General features: G+C 40.6%; 1 protein-coding gene and 1 long non-coding RNA gene across 4 annotated transcripts; one reads left to right on the forward strand and one right to left on the reverse strand.

Moving 5' to 3' along the window:
- The first annotated feature begins 3,599 nt into the window (after positions 1-3,599).
- Positions 3,600-4,713, forward strand: LOC146552682 (uncharacterized). Of its 2 annotated transcripts, XR_014890039.1 has the most exons (5): positions 3,600-3,729; positions 3,828-4,099; positions 4,188-4,256; positions 4,352-4,369; positions 4,464-4,713. It is a non-coding gene; the product is annotated as an uncharacterized LOC146552682 (long non-coding RNA). The 2 variants fall into 2 exon arrangements; XR_014890040.1 differs by lacking the exon at positions 3,600-3,729 and having other exon boundaries at positions 3,741-4,099.
- Positions 4,714-7,868: 3,155 nt separating this feature from the next.
- On the reverse strand, positions 7,869-22,690 carry mthfd1b (methylenetetrahydrofolate dehydrogenase (NADP+ dependent) 1b). 2 transcript variants are annotated; one of them, XM_085257352.1, is made up of 28 exons: positions 22,524-22,690; positions 20,620-20,704; positions 20,318-20,377; positions 20,154-20,207; positions 19,615-19,751; positions 18,432-18,532; positions 18,185-18,321; positions 17,694-17,805; positions 17,485-17,612; positions 17,276-17,373; positions 16,987-17,160; positions 14,773-14,909; positions 14,625-14,671; positions 14,429-14,536; positions 14,255-14,329; positions 14,065-14,167; positions 13,891-13,967; positions 13,594-13,734; positions 13,431-13,499; positions 13,137-13,248; positions 12,825-12,964; positions 12,159-12,200; positions 11,864-11,964; positions 11,579-11,756; positions 11,372-11,479; positions 11,081-11,233; positions 8,500-8,622; positions 7,869-8,417 (listed from the first exon to the last, which is right to left on the reverse strand). In XM_085257352.1, the coding sequence occupies exons 1-27, from the start codon at positions 22,559-22,561 to the stop codon at positions 8,533-8,535; spliced, it is 2,805 nt and encodes a 934-aa protein (XP_085113478.1). In that variant the 5' UTR covers positions 22,562-22,690; the 3' UTR covers positions 7,869-8,417; positions 8,500-8,532. The 2 variants fall into 2 exon arrangements, with proteins under 2 accessions (XP_085113478.1, XP_085113477.1); XM_085257351.1 differs by having other exon boundaries at positions 7,869-8,622.
- Between the last annotated feature and the right edge of the window lie 327 nt (positions 22,691-23,017).

Consider the following 23,017-nt stretch of genomic DNA (forward strand, 5'->3'; position numbering starts at 1 on the left):
AACAGTGAAGGCGGAACCAAACTATGACCCCCCACCCCCACTAGGTGATGGAGCTGATCAAAGGAGCCCAGAGCAATTGATCTGATGTGGTGGCAGAGGCTGTATCAAGACTAATGTAATCTAATAGATAATTTCTATATTGGTTAGAATTAAGATTATTTTTATTTTTCCAGTTCATGAGGACTGTTTTCTTGGCTATGCATAGGGCAGTGAAAACCATATGGGCGATATTCTTTTCTGAAGTGACATTATCTAAGCTGCCCAACAAACACACTAAGGGGGAAGTTGGAATGTTACATTTCAGACACTTCGATAAGTCTTCACATATCTCGCGCCAAAACTTCTGAACTGGTGGACAGAACCAAAGAGCGTGGATATAATTGTCCGGTGAATTGGTTTGGCAGTGTGAGCAGTTGTTGGTAGACGTAAAGCCCATCTTGAACATCAGATGACCTGTATAGTGCACTCTATGTAGTATTTTGTATTGAATTAATTGAAGACTGGGATTTCTAATTAGATGAAAGGTTTTTAAGCAAATCTGAGACCAGAAGTTTAGGTCTAAGTTAACTGATAAATCCGCTTCCCATTTTGCAATAGGAAGGGATATTGATTCATCTGTTTTAGAAAGCATTCTGTATATTTTGGATAGTAATTTGGGGGTTTTAAGAGTAAGAAATTGAACCATACTTGATGGTGTTTGTAGTTCAACTTGACCCGGTTTAAATTTCTTTTTTACTATGGATTTAATTTGTTGATATTCTAAAAATCTTTTCTCGTTGATCCCATATTGTGTAACTAGTCCGTCAAATGAAATAAATTCTGTTCCTTCTAGTATATGTTCTAAATATTTGATTCCTTTACCACTCCAATCTGAAAAGTTTATCATATTATTGTTTTGTAATATGTCAGGTAGGGATGGGTACCGGTGTCCGGTGCCATGATGGCACCGGTTCTGACATAAACGGTAGTAACCAGACCGAAAAGCAGCGCACATTTCGGTGCTTTATTTCGGTGCTTTTTTTTCCTGAGCTGTGATACACTTCTAGCCAATCATTTTACGTTTCCGAGGATAGTAGGCGGGGCCAGGTACGTACGTTCTGTTAGAGCAGAGCTACAGATTAAAAATGTCCAAGGCTAAGCGGTCAAAAGTCTGGCTGTACTTCACAGCAAAAGATGCAAACTCAGCAGCAACAAGTGCTTTAAGCTGATACTGTGATACTGTCAAAGGAGGTAACACCAAGAATCCGATTAAACAGCTGGCGACGCATAGCGTTTTTTTTAAAAGCCGAGAAATGCGCGGTATTTGATAGCTTGCTGCGAGACCTCACACCGAGCACGTCGGGTGGGTTGCCAGTTATCGGACCCGGAGCAACATCCCCCAAAAACACGAAGAGGAGAGTCCTGGCCCCTAGCCCTGCCAGTGTAGCAGAAATGATGATGATGCAGCAGCAGCCGTTCTTCTCTGCGTGAGTAGCTTAATGTTGTTCGTGTGTAATTTACGTTGAGTAGGCTAACCACGTTATTACATTAATGCATGTAAGGTGAACTAGCAAACATCATCATAGCTACATGCGGCTGTCTTCTTGTTTGATGGCAGATACTCCCTTCACCCTGGCCAAAAAGGCTAAAATGACCAAAGAAAAAGTGGGAAACAGTTAAACATGAGAGGTTTAGGACAAAGTTTGTGTTTTTTCCATTGTTTAAGCACTGCTTCCAGCCAAGAGTGATACCATATATGCCACATAGCTGCAGAAAAGGCTAACATTGTTATCTTTTTACAAAAAAAACCAGCTGAACATGAGAGGTTTTTGTACAAAGTTTGTGTTCTCCATTCTTTAAGCACCGGTTCGAACACCGTTTAAGCACCGGCACCGTTTCAAAAGTACCGATTTGGCACCGGTATCGGATAAAACCTAAACGATACCCATCCCTAATGTCAGGGTTGTTCCAGATAGGTGTACGTCCGCATGGGATTAATGAAGACGCCGCCACACCCTAACGTCTTTAAGACATGAATGCAGAGAGGAACGGCTTGAATGTGAGTGTATCATGCCAAGTTTGCACTCACACTGTTTTTATGTCTGAGTTTGATTGGCAGGATGAAATCAGTCAGCACACCCTGTGTTGTGTTCTTCATGAGAGAACAAAATTGCCCTTGCCATGTCAAGCCCATGAGTGGTTTGACATGTTTGTCAGACAAAAACAGGATTGTTGTCTTATTATTATGGTCTTAACTGACAGTGGAAGCTAAAAAACTGGTATGACAGGACATAAAAGCTGAGAGATGCGGATATCTCTGTTCTCTCAGAGCTCCACTTACCTCTGCAGACCCTAAATATGCATAAAAAGAGAAGAATTATAGTGCCAATATACAGTGTGGTCCATAGTAATTTGGACACTGACACAAGTACCTCATTATTGAAACATATTCCAATTATAGTTACAAAATGGACATACACATAATGTGTAGACTCTCAACTTTGATTTAAGTTGTCAGCTCCATAACATGTGCCACCCTCTTTTTAAAGGACCCAATCAAACAATTTACTCAAGGGCTGTTTCACTGGCAGGTTGGGCAATTCTTTGATTACTGCATGTAATTATTAATTAAGCAGATAAAATGCCTCGAATTTATATTAGGTGTTGTTGCTTTTATTTGGATGCGGTTGAAGGAGCTCTCGATGCAAGTGAAACAAGCCAACCAAGCTTAAGCTGCAAAAATAGAAAGAAAAAAACATCCATACACCATGAATCCATCCATTAGGCAGTAGCCTAAGCAGAGAAGCCCAGTCCTCCCAATCCATTCAAGCCCTTCCCAGGCATGCTGAGAGATATCTCTCCAGCATGTACTGGTGTGCTCCGGGGTTTCCTCCAGGGTGGACATGCCCAGAACACCTCATAGGTGAGGGTGGGGACATAGATCTCAGGCTAGGAGTTGTTGGGATTTATTTTTATCTTTAAGTCTAATACCTCATAATTAGCATCACACATTTGTGTTTTGTCTTTACGTTGAAACCAAGCACACCATTGTTTTTCTTGTGACATTACCAATAAGTTTGATGTGTCACATGGCCCTCTTCCTATTGAAAAAACAAAAGTTGTATCCAAGATGGCCGACTGCTAAATGGCCACCATGGTCACCACCCATCTTGAGGAGTTTGCCCCCTCACATATACTAATGTGCCACAAACAGGACTTTAATATCACCAACCATTCCCATGTTATTACGCTGTATCCATAGAAATGGCCCATCCTGTAGAATTACTGCTACTTGCAGAGTGCACTTTAAGAGTCACACATTCAAATATTATAATTATTGTTTTAATCGTCTTTGTAATAGCAGTCAGTGGCATTAAAGCTTCCCCAGATTCTTCTCATTTGGTTTAAACAGATATATAATTGTGTTTTCTCTGCAGCACACATTGCAGAAAATTGTTGAAAATTGTTGTGAATGGAGAGTCTTTAGCACTTCGCAGCAGAACAAAGGCTGTCCCATAATGCTGACGTTCGACCAGTTTCCTTTCATACAACCATGCCGTTACAGCCCTGCCCTCAAGCATGTAAGGCATGTTTTAAGGTGGAACTGCCAGTTACCTTTTTACCTGTCCTGCATCTATTAGTAGCAGGTGTGGGTGCCTCATAAACACACCCTCATCCTTCATGCTTCTCCCTTTAAATACAGGCATCAAAGCAGACAACAGACACAAACGTTTTTGCCTTCTTTATCAGGTACGCAGCACTTATTGCATTTACTGTTGACTCCTTGTAATGATTACACAGAACGTTTAAGAGTGTTTCATTTTTCTCAACTTTTGTATTTCTTTTAGAAAAAGAATTTCTACAACGCTTGTTAAAAAGACAAAATGAGTGACCGTGAGTCTCTGATTAAGCTGAAAATATCATGTGTTGTTTGTGCCATTTGTGCAGTTGCCTTTCTGTTAAATTCTGTTATTGAAAGCTGCTTTCAATTTTGGTTGTGGCCTTATGATCGCAGTCATCTATCCTGTTCTTTTGCAAAGTCACATATCAAGCTTGGTTTCTCTTTATCTAATTTTTTTTTTTACTTTGTTTTTTGTTTCCAACTATAGCTGCAGCTGAAGTAAGTACTTTTATTTCATTTGATTGTTCTACACCTGGGACAAACAGCATTATAAACATGTACTTATAAAGCAATTTTCTCCTGTCAGAAGAAGGAAGAGAAATGTCCTCATGAGAAGGAAGGATCAGGATCAGGATCAGAGGGAGAAGGATCAGGAGTAAGAGAAGTTTCACATGTGCTTTCTGTTGTTTTGCTCTGTTGATTCTGTAATATTGTAGCATTCATGAGTTTATTTGTCTTTATCACTTACAGGGAGAAGGAAAAGGAAAGGTACAACTTCAGAAGCCTTTTGGAATTGAAAGTTTGCTGCCATCTGAGTTACAATACGTTTTTAATCACTTAATTTTCTAACGGTTGTTTACAGGGGAAAGGGGGAAAGCATGGAAAAGGAGGTGAACATGGACATGGAGGTGGAAGAGGAGGCGGACAAGGAAGAGGAGGCGGACAAGGAAGAGGAGGCGGACAAGGAAGAGGAGGCGGACAAGGAAGAGGAGGCGGACAAGGAAGAGGAGGCGGACAAGTTCCTAAATAAATTATGAAGAATTCACTGAATCAGCATTATCTGATGACTGCAAAATGACAGATATATCTCTAATAAACTAATACAGAAAGAAGACTGTCTTGTTTATTCACATGAGTATTACAATTACAACTGTTGGATCCTTTCTGAAATTCAATAATGTTTGCTGATAAATCAATGGGCTTTGATAACAATTAGTCATTCTCAAAAACAAAAACTAAAAATGGCAATAATCATATCAAGTCATTTGCACTTGAACGTGTTCTATCTTCATGGTAATCTTCTCGTGTGTGGACACATTTTAGGTTAGCCAGGCACTAAAAATGTGTGTAAGTCTAATATAAATAATGGTGCTCTATAAGGTTATGTATGCCACTAGAGTACCACTTTAATTTGCATGGGTGTCTTCAGTGGTTCCTGATCTGATTTAAAAGTTTCATATTTTAGTCATTAACATGATCTAATAGTGAAATTTCATGTTTCCTGGCCAAGAAATATTTCAACAAACAACCAGTAATAAGGCATTTTGTTTTTCCACAACACAAACATCACAGGTACACACGTTTAACTGCTTTTCACATCGCAGCAACTATATGCATCGAGGCATTTAAACTTGCTCCAATGAAGTGCTTACGTTTAAGCTGAGGATCAAGATGTGATTTAAGTGATTTTGAATGTGACACAGAGTGTTACACAATGTGTGCCAGAGAATAGTCCAAATACAGAATAAATAAGGAGTGATCAAAAGTTGAAAATGACTTCTTCAAGCTTCAAGACAACAGCAAATCAGAAGACACTCGTTTCAACTGAAGCACTGTTTACAGAAGAGCCTCTCTGAATGCGCAACATGTCAAACCTACTGCAGCAGCCCATTTGGTTTTGGTTTTTAGGTCTTAGCATTGCTTTAAAGAATTATGGACAAAATGTGGCCCAAGTGCTAGAACTGATCATTTTAATCTGTCCCAAAGTGTCCTGAAAGTAAAATTTAAAAAAGAAAGAAAAACATCATAAGAGGCAATATTTTACTAAGCATTCTGGAAGTGAATGATTGCAACGGTTGTGTGCTGCTCTTTTACTCACAGTGTGGTTCCCTGATTACCTCCACAGTATTGCAAAACCTGTCAATCCTTGTGGAAAGTGCATCAAAGAGTTGCTGCAAGAAACATCACTGTGAATTGTTGACAGCACAAAGCTGTGTTCGTCCATTTTTATCGTCTACCATTTGTGCTCAAAAACCTCCATTAGAGACATCTATGAATCAATTATCCAGAACAGCGACATCGTTAGCAACAATGTCTCCTGCGTGAAATAAAATTTTGCTTCCCATTCATGGCTGTGTTATTATCTGCAGCACTGCAATGAGTCACATGTTGAATGACGCAGTTCCCTCTACTATGCTTCATTGTTTGTGTATAATAGTTGACATTTTCTTACTCATTGTGCTATTCTTAGCATGGCAGTAGTTCTCCGGGGAATGAGATTATCTGACATCATCCAAATAAATTCTCTTAAGATCCTCGTTTTTTTATATCTAGGGTTGATTAATATCTTCACTTGTTTTTTTGCTCTTTATTCCTAATCTCTTAGCAGTCTCTTACCACACTTTCTTGGTGTTAGGTTTTGTATTGTTGATTGTCATTTATGCTTAGAAATATTTACTTATGTATGCTTAGAGTTTTATAATTAGTTGCAGATTGGTAGAGGTTTGATCCTTGATAGTCTGCAAGCTTTGTGTGCATTAGAGAGCACTCTGGGAGCACGAGAGAGGTCGTACCTTGTCTTATTGTCTTACGGTAGGATTAACGTAGCTACGTCTGTTCTAGTCTAAGTGCTCTTTGTTTAGATGAACTGCAGGACTTCCTCACCGTGTTATCTAGGGTGAACCATCTAGGGTGAGGGGGAGACTACCCTCTTCCTGACCAAGGATGTTTGCTTTTGTGCTTTCATGTTATATGACCCTTTGATCAGCAGGACCCCCCCCCCCCACACACACACACACACAGTACTCTTTGTGTGTATGTAGACATCATATGTTAATGACCCTATGCATATTCATGTAGGCACAATAAAAGGAGTGTTATGGGGAACCTGGCTGAGAGTCTGACGGAGGTCAAGTGGTGGAACGACACTTGGCTCCAGGCAGGTCTCCCTCATGCATGAGTAACAAGAAGAACTTTGCCTACTTGGTGTTCAATGCTTTTGCTGTGTAATTATATTGTCTTCAACGTTCCAGCGACGATAGGTTTGTAGGTTCAAGCTACAAACCTATCACTTGGCATGGGTTTTGCTGTTATTAGCTACAACATGTTCCTCTGCAGTCTTACAAATTCCTCCAATATCCTCCTGGAATACTGACTTTACCTCCAATTCATTTACATGACTTTAAACTGGAATATTGAAGAAATACAAAGTTTTCACAGTGTTCTGTGCAGTCCTTTAAAATGTTAAGTGCACCCTTACTGCTTCCCTAGGAATAAAGAGGGGGAGTAGTAGCCAAGAGCTGCTAATTGAACTGATTAAGTGATTATCTGTAACTATGATAATACTCTATAAAGGCAGACGTTTTTGCAGTTTGCTGATCTAGAGAATGCAGGTGTGTGTTAGCTCAGTGCTACAATGTTCCCAGGAGTGGATCTACTAACAAATTCAGCCCAACGTCAGACTCAGGGAACCTAAGAGCGACATCTCAAATCTGCAGGCCTCATATGGCCATAACAGTACGTACTGGTTATTTGGAAGGGTAGCCTGGAGAATGTCTATTCTATTAAAAAAAATTAAAAATCATGGCAGCACTTTGCAAAGATGTACCTTAACAAGGCACAGGAGTGTTGCAATAATGTCCTTAAGAAAGACAAGAAAGTTTGGTCATAATGGAAAACTTGTTGTTGGCAGAAACCAAATACAGCATATCAGCACGGTGGTGGAGGGCTCATGATTTGGGTTGGTTCTGATAGCTTTGCTGTTTTTGGTTTTACAAACTGTTCCCACAAAGTTGGGAGCATAAAATTCTGATGATGATAATGACTGCTTTGCTTTGTACTTGAATGCAGCCGCTTGGCCATGGAAACCCATTCCATGAAGCTCTCTACACACTGTTGCTGCACTAATCTTTAGGCTACATGAAGTTTAGAGGTCTGTAACAATTGACTCTGCAGAAAGTTGGCAACTTCTGTACACTATGCTCCTCAGGATCTGCGTGTTTAAGGCAGAAAATAACTAAACTCTGGGAAAAAAAAATGAACATGCAGCTTTGTTTTAAAAGCCTTTATTTCACAGATATGAGGAAATCACTGCTTTTACAATGACATGGCCAGTGAGCTTCACAGCAATGATGGCGACTTTTCAAAAAATGTTACCGAGTGTTAATTAAAACAAAGACAGAGAAAGGAGACATTATAAATGCAATTAGATGGGATTAAACAAATTATAATTTTGTTTTAGGGCAGCATTTCTTGTTAAGACTTACTTATGTAATAAAACCTTTATCCGAAGGGCACAGCTTGTTAAAGACTGAACTGAAGGAAATGCCTCTGGTGTGGTGCTCACAAAATATACACAAGTAGTTAGTAAATACAGTCTGGGCAATCTGAGATGTGAAATGTGCATGTTCAGTCACCAATATAACGGAACAACACGTGCCTGATAGCAGGGAGAAAGACTGTCCTGATCTATCATCAGCAGCTTTACAGACATCAGTGTTAATATGAGAAACAACAAAAACAGCAGACGAGTTTGAGGTGCTTCCAGTTGGTTCTTCTTCACATTTCTTTGGCGCTCAGAGGACTGATGGGTTAATGTCTACACATTAAGAATGAAACAGTTATGATCTGCTGATGATGCACTCTGCTGCATGGCTTTATGTCTTAACTATGTTTCGTACCATCAAAGGGTGAGAGGACCTGTTTTTTTTCTCTCAGAAGAGTCCATTGACCTGTTCGGTCTCGGGGTCCAGGTCGATGTCATAGAAACAAGGCCGAGTGGGGAGGCCAGGGATGGTGGGCATCTAGGATCAACCAAAAGAGAAAGAATGGAGCTTTAGTTTTATTGATTTTTTTTTTTTTTTTAAACCTGCCCTTCAACAACTTTTAATTGCCAACTCCAAATCTGAAAACAATGTTAGTGTAGCATGCCCCATTTTCTTTTTAGTTATGATGTTCCAAGTATCCAAGGATAACTAGATTGACTGGCTAGAAACGTCAGTGACATAAGTTTGAATACGATTGCAGATCTGAAGTCAGAGTAAGAAACTAGACTAAGAGCTTCTCTGAATGTCCCAGTAATAAACAAAACATTTTTTTGTCGAGCAGTGTGATCAATGATGACCTGGTTAAACGATTGAAGTCAGTTACCAAACAAAGGTGTTTATATTGTTCGCAGTTCACATTTTTTGTTGTATTTTTTTATTAATCATATTGTTACTTCCTAATAAAAGCCTCTGGGTGAGAATATTTGGTGGAAAAAACAAGGGATGGACCAATCTGATATACGGTATCGGTATCAGTCCGATCCGGACTTAAGATTACTGGATCGGATATCGGGGGGAAATAGAAAATGTAACCCGATCCATTAATTATCACAAAAGCACCTTGCAAAACTTGCTACATGGCGCAACCCAGGTAGTGACCTTAACAAGTCGAAGCAGTATGCGTCACGTGATAGAGCGGCTGTTGCGTGCGAGACCTGTCGGCGGTCTGGAGTTACTTTACACTGAAAGCATCAGGAGCCTCGCTGCATGCTGCCAAACCAGCATTTCATCTCCGAGCAAGCTATCCCAGAGAAGTGAATTAAGTGTGTAAGTTCATCTCTGAATGTTTGTAAAGCATCCCTACATTAAGGTTAACAACCGGTATACGGAGCTCGGACGTCTATGCGCTTTCAATCTGACTGTACAATGGATAGACTCAAGTTTAACTTTGGAAAAAGAAAACTGTGTTGCACGCTAAACAGATCCGTGGTTCAAAAGAAATGAACTAAAAAAAAACACAAAAAAACCACCTTTTTTTATACTTGTGTTAAGTGTTTTATATAAATTACACAGAATTCAGTCTCAGCTTAAATGTGATAAAAACAGCTTACACTGACATCCATCTTGACAAAAGATGAGTGTCATGAAGCCGTGTTTGCATTTATTTGCACTGCTTTCCACTCTGGATGTCTATTTATATAAAGCTTTAAGTATAAAAGGGTCCATTTTACAACTTTTTTTAGTTATTGAATATAAACATTATTTTGTGCTGATATTGCACTTCTTTTTTTCAGAACCAAAGGGTTTTTGAAATCTGCATAAAATTGCATTTTCTTATTACTTTTTGAGAAGGGTTTCCTACTTCACAGTAGCTTCATAGGAAAAAAAAACTGTGAGAAACTATCTGTATAAATGAACTGTATGCAGCAGGAATACAGGTTGCACCGGTTTACTATAACACTGAATGCACGCATGTTGCAAACACACACAAACATTTTCTACTTGAAATGCAAGGGATGGTAGATCCCGCTTTTCAAAATAGGTATCTGAGTATCTCGGTTCAATCTGCTGAATTATGTCAAATTAATCCCAGTGGAGCTTTCAATGCTTTTTCTTCTTACCATTTCCACAAGGAGGCTAACAGCGTTTTTGTTAGTTATTATTATTTTGTTAATTATTCCATGATGCAGCTAATAATAAAACATGTGGGTGTAGAAAAGGCTTCATCTAGATCCGGTTAGAGATGGGATGAAACTACAGAAGGAAGTCTTGATGCATGCTCAATCGTCCGGGTAAGTAAATCCCAAAAAGTTGATTCTGTTCATCTGGATGTGGCATTTATAGTGGGAGAGAAAATTACGTCACTCATCCAAGTGACTTCTTCAGTCTGACCTGACTGCAGGTTTCCCCAACTTTATAAACCATGCATTTGCATAATGACTGTAACTAGCACCACTGACGAACAGTGGGTTGTGAGGTCATTTCCACAGGAGTAAATTTGGTTATCCCAGCTGGACATTTGTCAAAGCTAGGTAGGCACCTAAAGAAAGCTCCAGCAGATCTAGAAGAGAAGGACAACTGTTGCCTAAGTAAAAACCCTACGTGTCAGGAGTATCAGAACAGTTGAGATGCATTTTCTCTAAACACAGTGCCTCTGCGGCTTTTAGACGCCAAAACACGCTGCACCAAAAATGAATCCACCCCAAGGATCAGGTACCCCGGCACAAACAGAGTAATGTAGTGTACACTGTGCCAGGAGGATTGCCAGGATTTATACATCAGGGAAACCAAACAACCTCTGGCTAAGAGGATGGCACAACACAGAAGAGCTAACTTGTCAGACCAGGACTCTGCAGTCTATTTAGACCTGCAGGCCAGTGGACACTCTTTCAATGATGAGGATGTAACATCCTGGACAGGGAGCAACTGAAAACGTCCAGATGAACAGAATCAACTTTTTGGGGTGCAGAAAGAAGGGAAATGAATTAGAGCTTACTGTGCCAACCAACGGGAACAGAAAGCCAGCGCCCACACTGGCTCTGATGTCTCTGATTGGCAGGATGAATCCTTTGGGCACACCTTTCTTTTCTGCTTCATGTGACAGTGACAGGTGGGTCTTTGCCATGCAAACTGGAAGATTCGCGAATCCCTGAAGGAGAGGCAAAAAAGAAGGATCTTTACAAAGGTTTATTCTCTCTGCTCTGTTTAATTGTATTGATCTCAACTGACAGCAGACGCCAACAAACAGGCCTGACAGGACAGGAAACAACAGCTGAGGGATGTTCACCTGCTTGGTGTAGAGCGCCACCTTGTGTTGGGCCTCAGGCAGAAGCTCAATATCATCTGCTCCATAGATCTTCTGAGCAATTATTCGAATCTTATCAGCAATAGGAAGCTAAAGTGGAATCAAAGATAGATATTTTAAGTCATAAATAAGCAGATCATGTGTTGGTTTAAAAGAGTGACTGGTGAAAATTAAGTACGGAGCCCTTACATCCAAATCATACAGGAACTTGAAGTTGCTGGGGGCGCTAGAGGCCTTCTGGACGGCCTCGCCAAGTGCCACAGCACCAGCGCCACCCTCGGCCCAGTGAGAGCATCGCACAGCATCAAATGCTCCTGCAGATTTAGCCAAGGTGCACACCAAGTCCAGCTCAGCCTCCGTGTCTGTCCTGCACAACAAATGAATGAACAAAAAAAAACATGCTTTTCACATATGTGCACATTCTTATATATGTTATTCTATTATTCTTTTTTTAAATTACCATCCATCACTTACTTGAAAGCATTCACTGCTACCACCACAGGCACACCAAAGTGCTTTGCATTTTCGATCTGCTTCCTCATGTTGTTGCAACCCTTCTCCAGCAGATTAAAGTTCTACATAGAGGTACACAAACACATTCAGTAAAAGGTTATGCAAAGCTTTAAAGGTTGAAAAGCTTGCATCAAATGTGATTAACAAAGTAGGCAGACGTGGCTCAAGCATTCTGCACAAACTAATAAATAAACAATGTTATCAAAAGCACCTTAGAAGAATATTATCACTGTTTTGGCACATTCTTTTCCATTACCTCTTCCACATATTCCTTAGGCAGTGGCATCCCAGCAGTGACCTAAACAAAAGAGACAAGAGAAATGTGAAATGTTTTAGTTAATTCAATAAATCCTCAAATTGTAATCAGCAGTGACTATTGTAATCCTCCATGTGTTTTATTCTTAATGATTACTAAGATGCTTAATTTAAAGATTAAACATAATTTTGTGGACAATTGTGCTGAAATTGTCTTCCGGAAATGGAAAATTGTGAACATTTAAAATTGTAGACAAGTGAAAATGCTCTGGTGGGGCTTTTTTTCTTTTAAAATAAATTTGTTTAAAGTGGGTTTAAAGGCTTGATCTCATCATACACACATTGTTACAGTAGTGGATTCTCATATTGAACGTTCCCCATTTTGTGCACAAGTAATCGTCTATTAGCCAACAGCTCCCAATTCGCACTGTGCTAAATGCCCCATTTCAACTCTTGGCTCTATAAGATCTCAAAGAGAGGGGCTCTCTCTCTCTCTCACTTGGTATTCTCGGGCATAACTCTGGCAATGAACACCCACCCATGTTCTGCTAAAATCTTCTATTTACGAGGAGCAGCCAAACGCAATAAAGGGGGAATTGAGCTAACACAGCTCATCTCACAGAGTGAATGAACTGAGGAGTGGCACCAGGGCCAGGAGGAAACTTACTGTTGGTCCTCCTCCATGCATCTTTAGAGCTCGGATGGTCGCCACCAACACCACAACATGAGGCCTCAGGCCCGAGTAGCGGCACTTGATGTTGAAGAACTTCTCCATGCCGATGTCAGCACCAAAGCCAGCTTCTGTCACTGTTGCACATAAGTGACACAAGCAGGAAAGTATATCAGAACCCAAGCCATCAGGACTACTGACTACTATTATCCACTGACATTACATGGACTCCATGACTTTTACAATTAACATCTACAATATAAGCTAACCCTGTTAAAAAAAAGCTCAAACTGATTCTATTCAGCTTACCTACAAAGCCCTCAGGTCCAACCAGCTTCAAAGCAATTTTATCAGCCAGGATTGATGAGTTTCCGTGGGCAATGTTGGCAAAGGGGCCAGCATGAACAAACACAGGAGTCCCCTGTGGATCCAAATTACTCACATGAATTATTACAAAACTATTAATGCAAGTAAAAAAAAAAAAACTAACAGCAGTTTGATAAACAACAATATCAAACGACCTGAACTACACAGAAATGCTTTTAACGTGGTCATGCTGCATAGGAGCTGCATGGATTAGCATGGGCACCGTGTTTCACCCACCTCCAACGTCTGCATCAGGTTTGGCTTGATGGCATCTTTCATCAGCACAGTCAGAGCGCCACTCACGCCCTACAGAGAAAAATCCATCACTTTCATGAATATCATTATCACAGCACTTACGCTGCATGACGTCATGTCACAGCGGAGGGTTTACGACACTCACCAGATCCTCGGTGGTGATGGGATCTCCCCTCCGACTGGTGGCTACGACCATCTTAGCCAGGCGCTGCCGCATATCCTCCAGGCTGCTGGTGAGGGCGAGCACCGCCATGATTTCGCTGGCCACAGTGATGTCAAACTGGGCCTGGAGGACACAACAGTCCAGTCATGCAAAGCAGCACTAAAACTAAGTTTATTAAACCAACTTTCCCTCAAAGGTTCAACTGCTTTCTGTATATTTCATGATGCTTTATGATACCATGAAAGAAATTTGCCACCTTTAGAGAATAATCAACTTTACCTCTCTTGTGTATCCCTTTTCAGTGGGCGACTGGCCGATAGTGATCTTCCTCAGGAATCGATCATTGGTATCCAGCACTGAAGTGAAACAGAAGGACATCATAAGTATTTGTATAAGACGCACAATACACTCACAGCAGACCTGCTGAGGCGGAGACCTCTGTGCTGTTCATACCTCTCTGCCAGGTAACAGAGCTTGGGTCGATGTCCAGGCGGGCAAAGCGGTTGATCTCCTCCTCAGTGAGAGCAGAGGGCTCCGTCTTCTGTATTCCCAGTTTCTAAACCAAAGAAGAAAACCTCGGTGTCAGAAGTGACCTGTGCACATCTAAATCAAAGCTTACACGTGCTGCAACTTGATCATTTACTTTGAGTCTGTTGATCTGGATCGGGGAGAACGTCCTCTCTCCTCCACTGAGTGGCACCAAACGGTTATACAGAGCCTAGATATTCACAGGCAGAGATGGATTATAGTGGTGACTCATTAGATAAGTTAGAGGAAGTGTACTTTTTATACACCAATGACAGAAATGAGAACCCACCTTATCAGATTGTGTTGCTTCATGGAATATGCGGGCATCGACAGCAGCAGCCACCAAGTTATTGGCAGCTGTGATGGCATGAATGTCACCGGTGAGATGGAGATTAAACTGAAAAATCAAAATAATCAATTAAATATTTTGCTTTCTTTGAACTTTTAGGAAAAAAAAGCACAGTGTCAGAAAAGTGATGCTGTACCTCTTCCATTGGAATAACTTGAGAATATCCACCTCCTGCAGCACCGCCTGCAAACAAAAGGATAAAGAAATAAATAAAACATACATGAATATGTCCCTGTAGTAAACATGGGCAACATCTCCTGAGTTTACACTCTTTCGAAACTCACCTTTAATGCCGAATGTGGGTCCCTGAGAAGGCTGTCGGACACAAGCAAACACATTGAGCTTCATGTGAGCACCCATGGCTTGTGCCAGACCGATGGTTGTGGTGCTCTTACCTTCACCCAGAGGCGTGGGAGTAATGCTGCAAACACAAAATCTTGTCAACATGTTTGCCCAAAGCCCTCAAAGGCAAAATATAGTGTTCTCTTTGACAAATAGCTTCATCTCAGTCACTTTAAGCGTTTTTTGTTTTTTTTTGTTGTTGTTTTTTTGGTTGGTTGGTTGATTTTTTTTTTTACATTTGCAAAAATATAACAAAAACTTTCATGACCATACGATGGGAGTTTTATGAGTGGATTCTGCAGACCACCATTGCAAATACAAAGGTGTCTTAATTGACATGTGTAGTTAAATTAGGGTCATACTGCCTCACTGCGCCATCTTGTGGCATGAAATGGTATTACATAAACATCAAACCTAGCCTGAGTTGAGTTCAACTTGAGCAGGGGCCTGTTCTTCGTACCTCGCTAAGTAAGTTAGCTGGATTTGATTGTTGACCATTTCGCGTGATCTTGGATCGTTCGGTTCTCCGAAGCTCATCCGGGACTTGCTGTCATAGCAACGGAGCCGTAAGCGTAAACCTGCTCGGGAGCAGGCTTACTTTATGTAAACAGGATTAGATCGCAGCCTCTCAGGTATGTCCGCTTCATCTATACGAAAGCAACAGCGATATTTTACCACTGTGTTACCATAAATACATATTATCAGTGTAACTAAAGATAATGCAGCACTTGATCCTTTTATTGATGTCACACAGATACATACAGGTCATTTCCTTAAAAAAGGGAAATGTACTATTAACATTCTATTTCATGTATTTGATTATTTCAGCTGTAATTCATATTTCACAGTAGTAATAGTAAATTACTTCATGTAATCAAGATGGGAGACCACGGCTATAAAAGCGAAGGTGGATTTGGGAAGTCTGTCGCAGCCATGTCCTGTCCGTTTACGCGAGCCACCCATTGCGGAAGGTGCAAGATTGGTAAGGAGAGTCCTCAGAATCCAGCATATATTGCAGGACAGACAGGATCCTTTAGCTCAGCGCGACAGTGTGCTCATAGAGAGATATCGATTTTCCCGTGAGGGTATTATTTACTTAACCAACTTGTTGACGAGGGGGTGCAGGACCACCACCTGTCTTTTGTTGCTCTGCCCTTTTCTTGGTTGCTGTTATAAACAAACAGATTATTTCAGGGTCTCTTTCCAAGAGACTAAAAGCAATATAAGTGATAAATATTACCATTCTGTAGAATATTCTTATATTCCACTTTTACTTGTTCCCATGTTCTAGTGGGTCCTGTTGTGGCTCTAATGTGAAAGGGGATATAATGTACTATAATACAATAGATTACCCTGCCGCCTACTGGTGTTGGCCAGAGGGGCCGATGGCGCGATATGGCAGCCTCGCTTCTGTCAGTCTGCCCCAGGGCAGCTGTGGCTACAACTGTAGCTGCCTCCACCAGTGTGTGAATGTGAGAGTGAATGAATAGTGGTGTTGTAAAGCGCTTTGGGTGCCTTGAAAAGCGCTATATAAATCCAATCCATTATAATTATTAAATTACTTACGAGTTTAATTTGTCAGCAACTTCCTGCCAGCCCTCTCTCCTTGCTTTTGCAGCCTTTGCAGTGTTCCCTTGCGTTTTAATTAAACTCTGAAACTCCTGAAATCCCTCACTCAAGAGTTCTTGCTCTGCTGCCGAAAAATACTGAGCGCTCTCCTTTGACATTTTCGCCGACCAATCAGAGGGTTGCCGATCAATGTTTCTACTCTCGATGCGTAGCCCCTGTTAAGCCACCCAGTGATCTCACATTACTTCATCCAGCTGTACTAATCGTCAACAACAGGTGTGTTCGGAGAACCGGAATAGCGAGCTCAGAGTTGGCGCGATGATTTGATCTTGGATGTAGTAAGCGAGGCACGAAGAACGGACCCCAGATCTCTCTTAAAGTGATTTTTAGGACAACAAGCCAAAAAATCTGTTAAGAAAGTGTTTCTCTCTTAACATTCTGCTGATAGCTTTAGTTAACTTGGGGATTTTTGAACTACAGATGTAAACAGTCTGCCAATTTGAATAACTTCTACTTCCACAAACTGAGAACTTCTGTATCTTGAAATAAGATTTTGTCTACAGTCTGCAGACTTTTATTTAACATACCCAGTGACCACTACATATTTTCCATCTGGCAGGGACTGAAGGCGCTTGATGATAGTCAGCTGGACCTTTGCCTTAGTCTTGCCATAGAGCTCTACTTCATCAGAAAACAATCCCACTTCTCTGGCCAGACTGTCAATGGACTTGGCTGCGCAGGAGCGAGAAATCACTATGTCACTGTGGGATAACAAAAGGGAAAAAGAAAATTAGCTTCTTCAGCAAGACAGCGAGGATTGGGCTTCTGCATCAAGTTAATGAACAGCATGGTTATGATTATGATAAGGAGGCAAACCTTGGCACTGGCTTTCGGAGATTGAGTCTGGTGTAAGAAATGTTCCACTTTCCTGCCTGATGGCTCTCCAGGAAGCGCTTTGCACTCAGCACGGTGTTCTAAACAAGTAAACGTGATAAGAAAACAAAAGAAAGAAAAGTTTGAGAAAAAAAAAAAATCAAACTCTTAATTAAACTTGATCAACTCTCAGGTGTCCGAATGGGCCTTACCGCCATCAGCATGGCCACAGTCATAGGTCCCACTCCACCAGGCACAGGGGTGATGAAGCCGGCCTGTTCTTTGGCTGATTGAAAATGGACGTCGCCCACAACACGCTTTCCGCTGGATTTAGTCTCATCTGAAAAAGAGACTCCAGTTGACCCATGCATCTGCTGATTATCTCAAAAGGAAATACAATGCACCATGACCGCATTAATACCTATAACGTGGTTGATGCCACAGTCAATGACCACTGCTCCTTTCTTGATCCACTCTCCTTTTACCATCTCTGCTTTTCCGATACCAACAACCAGGATGTCTGCTCTACCCACCTAGACAGAAACAGGGAGGGATAAACGATGAATGTTTATAAATGAAGAAACTGGATTTTAAGCAATGATGCTAGAGGAATAAATAAGGGAACACGTGAATTAGTGTTTATACTGCAGGCAGTAGAGATCTGTAGTTCCTATGATGTCATAAACTGTTAAGTTAGAATAATTGGGGCAGTTAACAGACTAAAATATTTAATTAGGCTCCTCATATAACAAGTTGTGAAAAAGTTTCATTTGCCAGCTAAGATCAAATGAGAACGTCAGTATTAAGAATCGGCTGCTTCAAACAGCTGCTCTTTATCTGCCTACTGTGCTGTTGTTTATACCTCTGTGTGTCTCAAAAAAGCCTAATGACACTTGTGTTTCTCTGTGTTACCTCTGCGGCAAGATCGACGGTTTTAGAGTGGCAGGTGGTGACGGTGGCGTGATTCCACAGCAGCAAATCATGCATGGGTGCGCCCACAATCTTACTGCGCCCAATCACGACCGCTCTCTTCCCTGCCACAGAAACGCCTGTAGAGAAGCGTCATAAACAGATTGTTGTTACTTTTGATATATTTACACATTGTAACATCATTGTAACTGACTGCAGTTTTTTCAGGGTTATTAGAGATTTTGTTTACCCGTCTGTTTGATTAACTCCATGCAGCCATTTGGCGTGCAGGGGATGAGGCAGTTGCCCAGATCCCCACGGGACAGCTTCCCCGCATTTATGCTGGTCAGTCTGTAAACACACAAGAATGTACAAATCACTGTAACCTGAAGATACCCATCAATCTGAAAGCTTTTTAAAGGTACAGTGTGTAAAATATCACTGCTATACTACAGTGTATACTATAGCTACGGTGGCCACTGTAGGACAAACAACTGTGGACAAACTTTTCCTCTGCAGCGAGTTGTTAGTTTGCGGTTTCCCTCAGCTCTAAATATGTGCTATTTAATCAAGAAGAGGCTGTAAAACTTTGTGAAAGGAGTTCGATACAAGTCAATAAGGCTCAGTGAGGCGAGCTGTTGGGGTTGCAACACTGCTGTCTGCTGCTGTTAGTGAAACTTTCTCTGAAGACTGAACATTGTTGCATTCAAACTATCATACGATGTGAGAACGTAATCACACCGTTTACCAGAGGGAAAGTGGAATTTTTAAGATAATCAAACCTACCTTAGTTGGCATAATGTTCGTTTGTGCTTAGCTGTTTTTGCTTAGCTGTCTCGTTGTCAACTGTCCGGAGACAGGAGTGTCACATGTGTAATCTGCTGAGAATAAGTATTCCTAACACTATCGGGAATAAATAAGAATTTTATAAACCTCTGCATGTTTTACAGGCCTGACATCTGTTCAGGAGATGAGGCGTGAGGTGAATAAGAAGAGGATGACATTTTATCCAAAGGGTTTGTCTTGCAGCTTTCTGTTTTGTTGGGTGGAGGGGACCCCTTCGCAGATCATATAAAATAGGTATGATACTTCATATCTTGGGTTTGAAGGTACAGACAATAAAAATTTGCCTCCATGGCACATGAACATCTCCGCTTTTCGTGTAGTTCGTGTGTAGCCTATAACCACATACGTAAGACGAGATTAGACAGAACCACATTGACCATCTCAGCCACTGTATTCATGATGGTGGGACAACCAATCTCTTTAATGTATTTTTAAAGGCTTAAATCTAAGTTTATTACAATGCATCTGCTTGTTGGACAAATTTAATTACTGTTTATGAGCACAACAGTTATTTTGTTTCTGTAAACTAAAAAAAGTACTTGCTGTAACTCTGAAATGATCACACTTTTCTGTGTTGCTGTTCTTACCCATCTACGTCCTTCTCTGGGGCCACGGAGTTCGTGACCTTCTCTGTGTCGATTTCATGGACTGAATCTAAAGGCAGCTGAACGATGAGGCCGTGGACAGAAGAGTTCTTGTTCACCTCTGTGATACTGTGAAGAATCTGAAAGCAGGTAGGAAGCCTTAAAACCCTTTATTGCTTTCAGGCTTGTCATGTACTGCATTCCCGCACAGCCCCTGTATTGCTAAATCAAGAAAAGCCTGAAAGCTCAAATTTCACCCATATGTCTCTGTGCTGAAAATCTGTCAATTATTGTGAGTTTTAAGCACTCAAAGACTTTAGTGAACACAACAAAAAAAATTTATGCGATTCTTTCGACAATTTGTTTTTGCTTCAAGAAACCATGTGACCTATGCATGCTTCCTATTGGAACACTAGGAAATAGTATGGCAGGAACAACTACTCCCCCAGGTGTCCATAAATAGTCTAATCCTGGAGTTGCTGTGCAGGTGTGTGCAACCCGACAACTAAATAAACAAGCCTCCAGTAATGATTCTAACTCACCTCCTCCTCTGTTGCGGTCGCGGGAAGTCTCAAATGCATTGCATTTATTCCAATCTGCACACAAAAATGCAGCTTAGGGATAGAGCTGTGGCTCATTGAAACAATATGCAGTGTACACACGCGGTGCAAAAATCCCTTCAGTATCAAAAAATTATTTTCTTTACCTCTGCTGCTGCTTTGAGCTTCATGCTGATGTACAGATTTGAATCATCGCGGTCTCCAACCTGAAAGACACATACTGCTTATCCCCCTGCATATTTCTATGACAGAACAGGAACTATGTCACACAGACAAAGCACCAGCATAAATGTCAGAATCCTCATTGTGCCACTGCACACAGATACCCTGACCCTTACCTGCCAGGTGCTCTCTCTAACGAAAGGCCAAATGAAAGCATGGGTAGAAATGTTTTTAGGGGAAAAAGGCTTTTAGCCTCCAACCACAAAGAATTCCATCATAAACTTACCTGTAAAACCACTAGACCAGGCCTGAAGTTGGGATTCTTAAGTTTCAACTGCTCGACATCCTTCTTCAGACGCTCCCTCACCTGCCTGAGAAAACAAAATACAGCCAATTTAATTTGTGCAATAACACAAAAAAAGAGTTAGCAGTATCATGTGACCCAATCTGTACCGTTTAATTAAAACAGTGACAAATTTATGCACCAGATCACCAGATTATTATTAAATTATTATTAAATTAAATTTATTATTACATTTATTATTAAATGATTATTATTAAATTTATGCACCAGATCAATGCCATCTGATGATCTCATTGTGAGTCATTTTCCAAACTCAAACTATCATTCTGGACAATCACTCAGAAAAGCGTGCTTATCTTCAGTTGTTGTCTTCATTTTATCTTTATTGATTTAATGTTCTGGAGACTAGAAAACAGGGCACTATTTTTTGCGTAGAGAAGAGATAAGCCAGAACAGATAAAGGTTGAATACAATCAGCTGAACCAATCAAAGACAAGCGAGAAAACAGTGATTGCGTTAACTGAACTTTGTGGTCATTGCTTTTGTGTCTAAACCCAAAATCCTGATTGCACACAAAAGTGTTTGGTTTAACATATTGTGGATGCAAATGAAACAAAGAAAAGAACCCAAAGTTCTAAAGAAAGTAGGTAACAGATGTGCATCATGTGAGCTGTAACAGGAGTGGTGATGAAATACATTTTGGCACTGATTTGAGACACAGTTCAACTAAACTTAGTCTCAAGAGAAACTCCTTAACCTTAAGATTTATGTACCCCCCCCCCCCCCTTTTTTTTTTCAAGATGCAATAATGTGTGCAGAAAATGTTTTCCAAAAATATAGCACAAATTATATACAATATGCATATAAAACAGGGTAATTAAATGTTACTTAGGTACAGTATTTTGCATATGACCTTGTTTGCTTTTTATTTATCTACCAGCAGAGTGACCCTGGGGATCTTTCCAGTAATTAGAAAAGGCAATCACAACACTGAGTATTGTACCATAACAGATCTTTATCTCAACAGTGACTGGTACAAGTTTTCCTCATTAAACAACCAGGGCTCATATTCCTACAAACACAGGTCATTCATACCGTGTGCAGTCAAGCATGTCAGCTTCTGTCGAACTTTGGAGATAATGAATAAAGATGACCCATGGGGAGAGCGGCTCTGTGGCTCTTTGTATTGCATAATATAATCGACTAATAACTACTGTGAGGCGGTCTTAACAAGATACAGGCCGCTATATCTTGTGACAAGCACATGCAGCTAGATGTCTTTTGTGTTACTGTTAGAAAGATTTTGCCTTTTTGCCGTTTTTCCACTCATTCTCATTACTTGGATCTGGTCAAAGTTTTTCGATTTAAAAAAATTATAATAATTTTAAAAAAGGGTTTGCCTGGAATATCTGACTGTATTTTTCTTCTTCAAATTAGGTCAGTGAACCAATAGGACAAAGATCAGAGCACAACGCCACAGCTTCTTACATAACACCCCAGGATTTGCAATGATGCATTCAGAAGTTATGAATGACCAAACCTAACCAGTTAAGAAAGTGAATTACTCAGATTTCCGCTGAATTTAGAGTCAACGCATATGCACGGTAAACAGTCTCTGCGGCCCGATGCGACTGATTTAACAGTAAAACTGTTGATTATACTAAGTTATGAAATCACTTCACGGCGTCAGACTGCTTACTTCAGATATATAAGATTGCACTTAAAATCCTCAGAGGATGCACAGCGTTTGAGTAAGATCAGACACCACCAGCTGTTAAGTTACTGTAACTTTGCTAGTTAGCTTCTTTAGCCAGTCACATGTTTCACAACGCTGATTACATTCACATGCTACCTATGCTTTCGTAAAGGTAATGTTTGATACTTACGCTGAAACCTCTTTACCGCTTATGATCTGAGCTGGCATCTTTCCCTGGGATGGTCTCTGCTCTTCTGGTGACGGTAGTAGCTGGTCTGCACGCTCACTAACTTGTAAGTAGAGGAGCGTGGCTCTCAAGTACTTGTGTCAAGCCAGCCTCCAATTCGAGACTTGCAGTCAAGCCAGCCTCCAGTTTGTTTTACCTTCCCTGTGTATTCAAAGTATTACGGGAATGGATGTGGAAACCGGATTTCAAAATAAAAGCCAACTTCGAGTGAATTAACAGATATGTTAAGAACATAATAACATATAATTTAGGCTTTTTTTTTTTTACAAACTCTAATGTTAGATCTATATGACACAGCCTTGTACCCTAATTGTGCCCTGTCACTATCAAGGCCATCTTATTTTGGATTTCAAAGTAAAAGCCCTGCGAATCTTCATTTTTGAACTACTCTTTCAATGACTTAATAATGCTCTTAAAAGCAAAAGTCGTATTTCCAA

Source organism: Mchenga conophoros, linkage group LG19 (assembly GCF_057382185.1).
Source record: "Mchenga conophoros isolate Kocher_MC1m ecotype Shallow Benthic linkage group LG19, M_conophoros_male_GT1.1, whole genome shotgun sequence".
Taxonomy (NCBI): Eukaryota; Metazoa; Chordata; class Actinopteri; order Cichliformes; family Cichlidae; genus Mchenga; species Mchenga conophoros.

What these genes read in the sequence shown, in the direction of transcription:
- mthfd1b (XM_085257352.1), bottom strand. Translation starts at nt 22,561, where the DNA reads ATGCCAGCTCAGATCATAAGCGGTAAAGAGGTTTCAGC. An exon ending in CTGTGGCCATGCTGATGGCG is followed by an intron (nt 17,374 to 17,484) that starts GTAAGGCCCATT and finishes TTACTTGTTTAG; the next exon opens with AACACCGTGCTGAGTGCAAA. An exon ending in ACCTGATGCAGACGTTGGAG is followed by an intron (nt 13,249 to 13,430) that starts GTGGGTGAAACA and finishes TTGGATCCACAG; the next exon opens with GGGACTCCTGTGTTTGTTCA.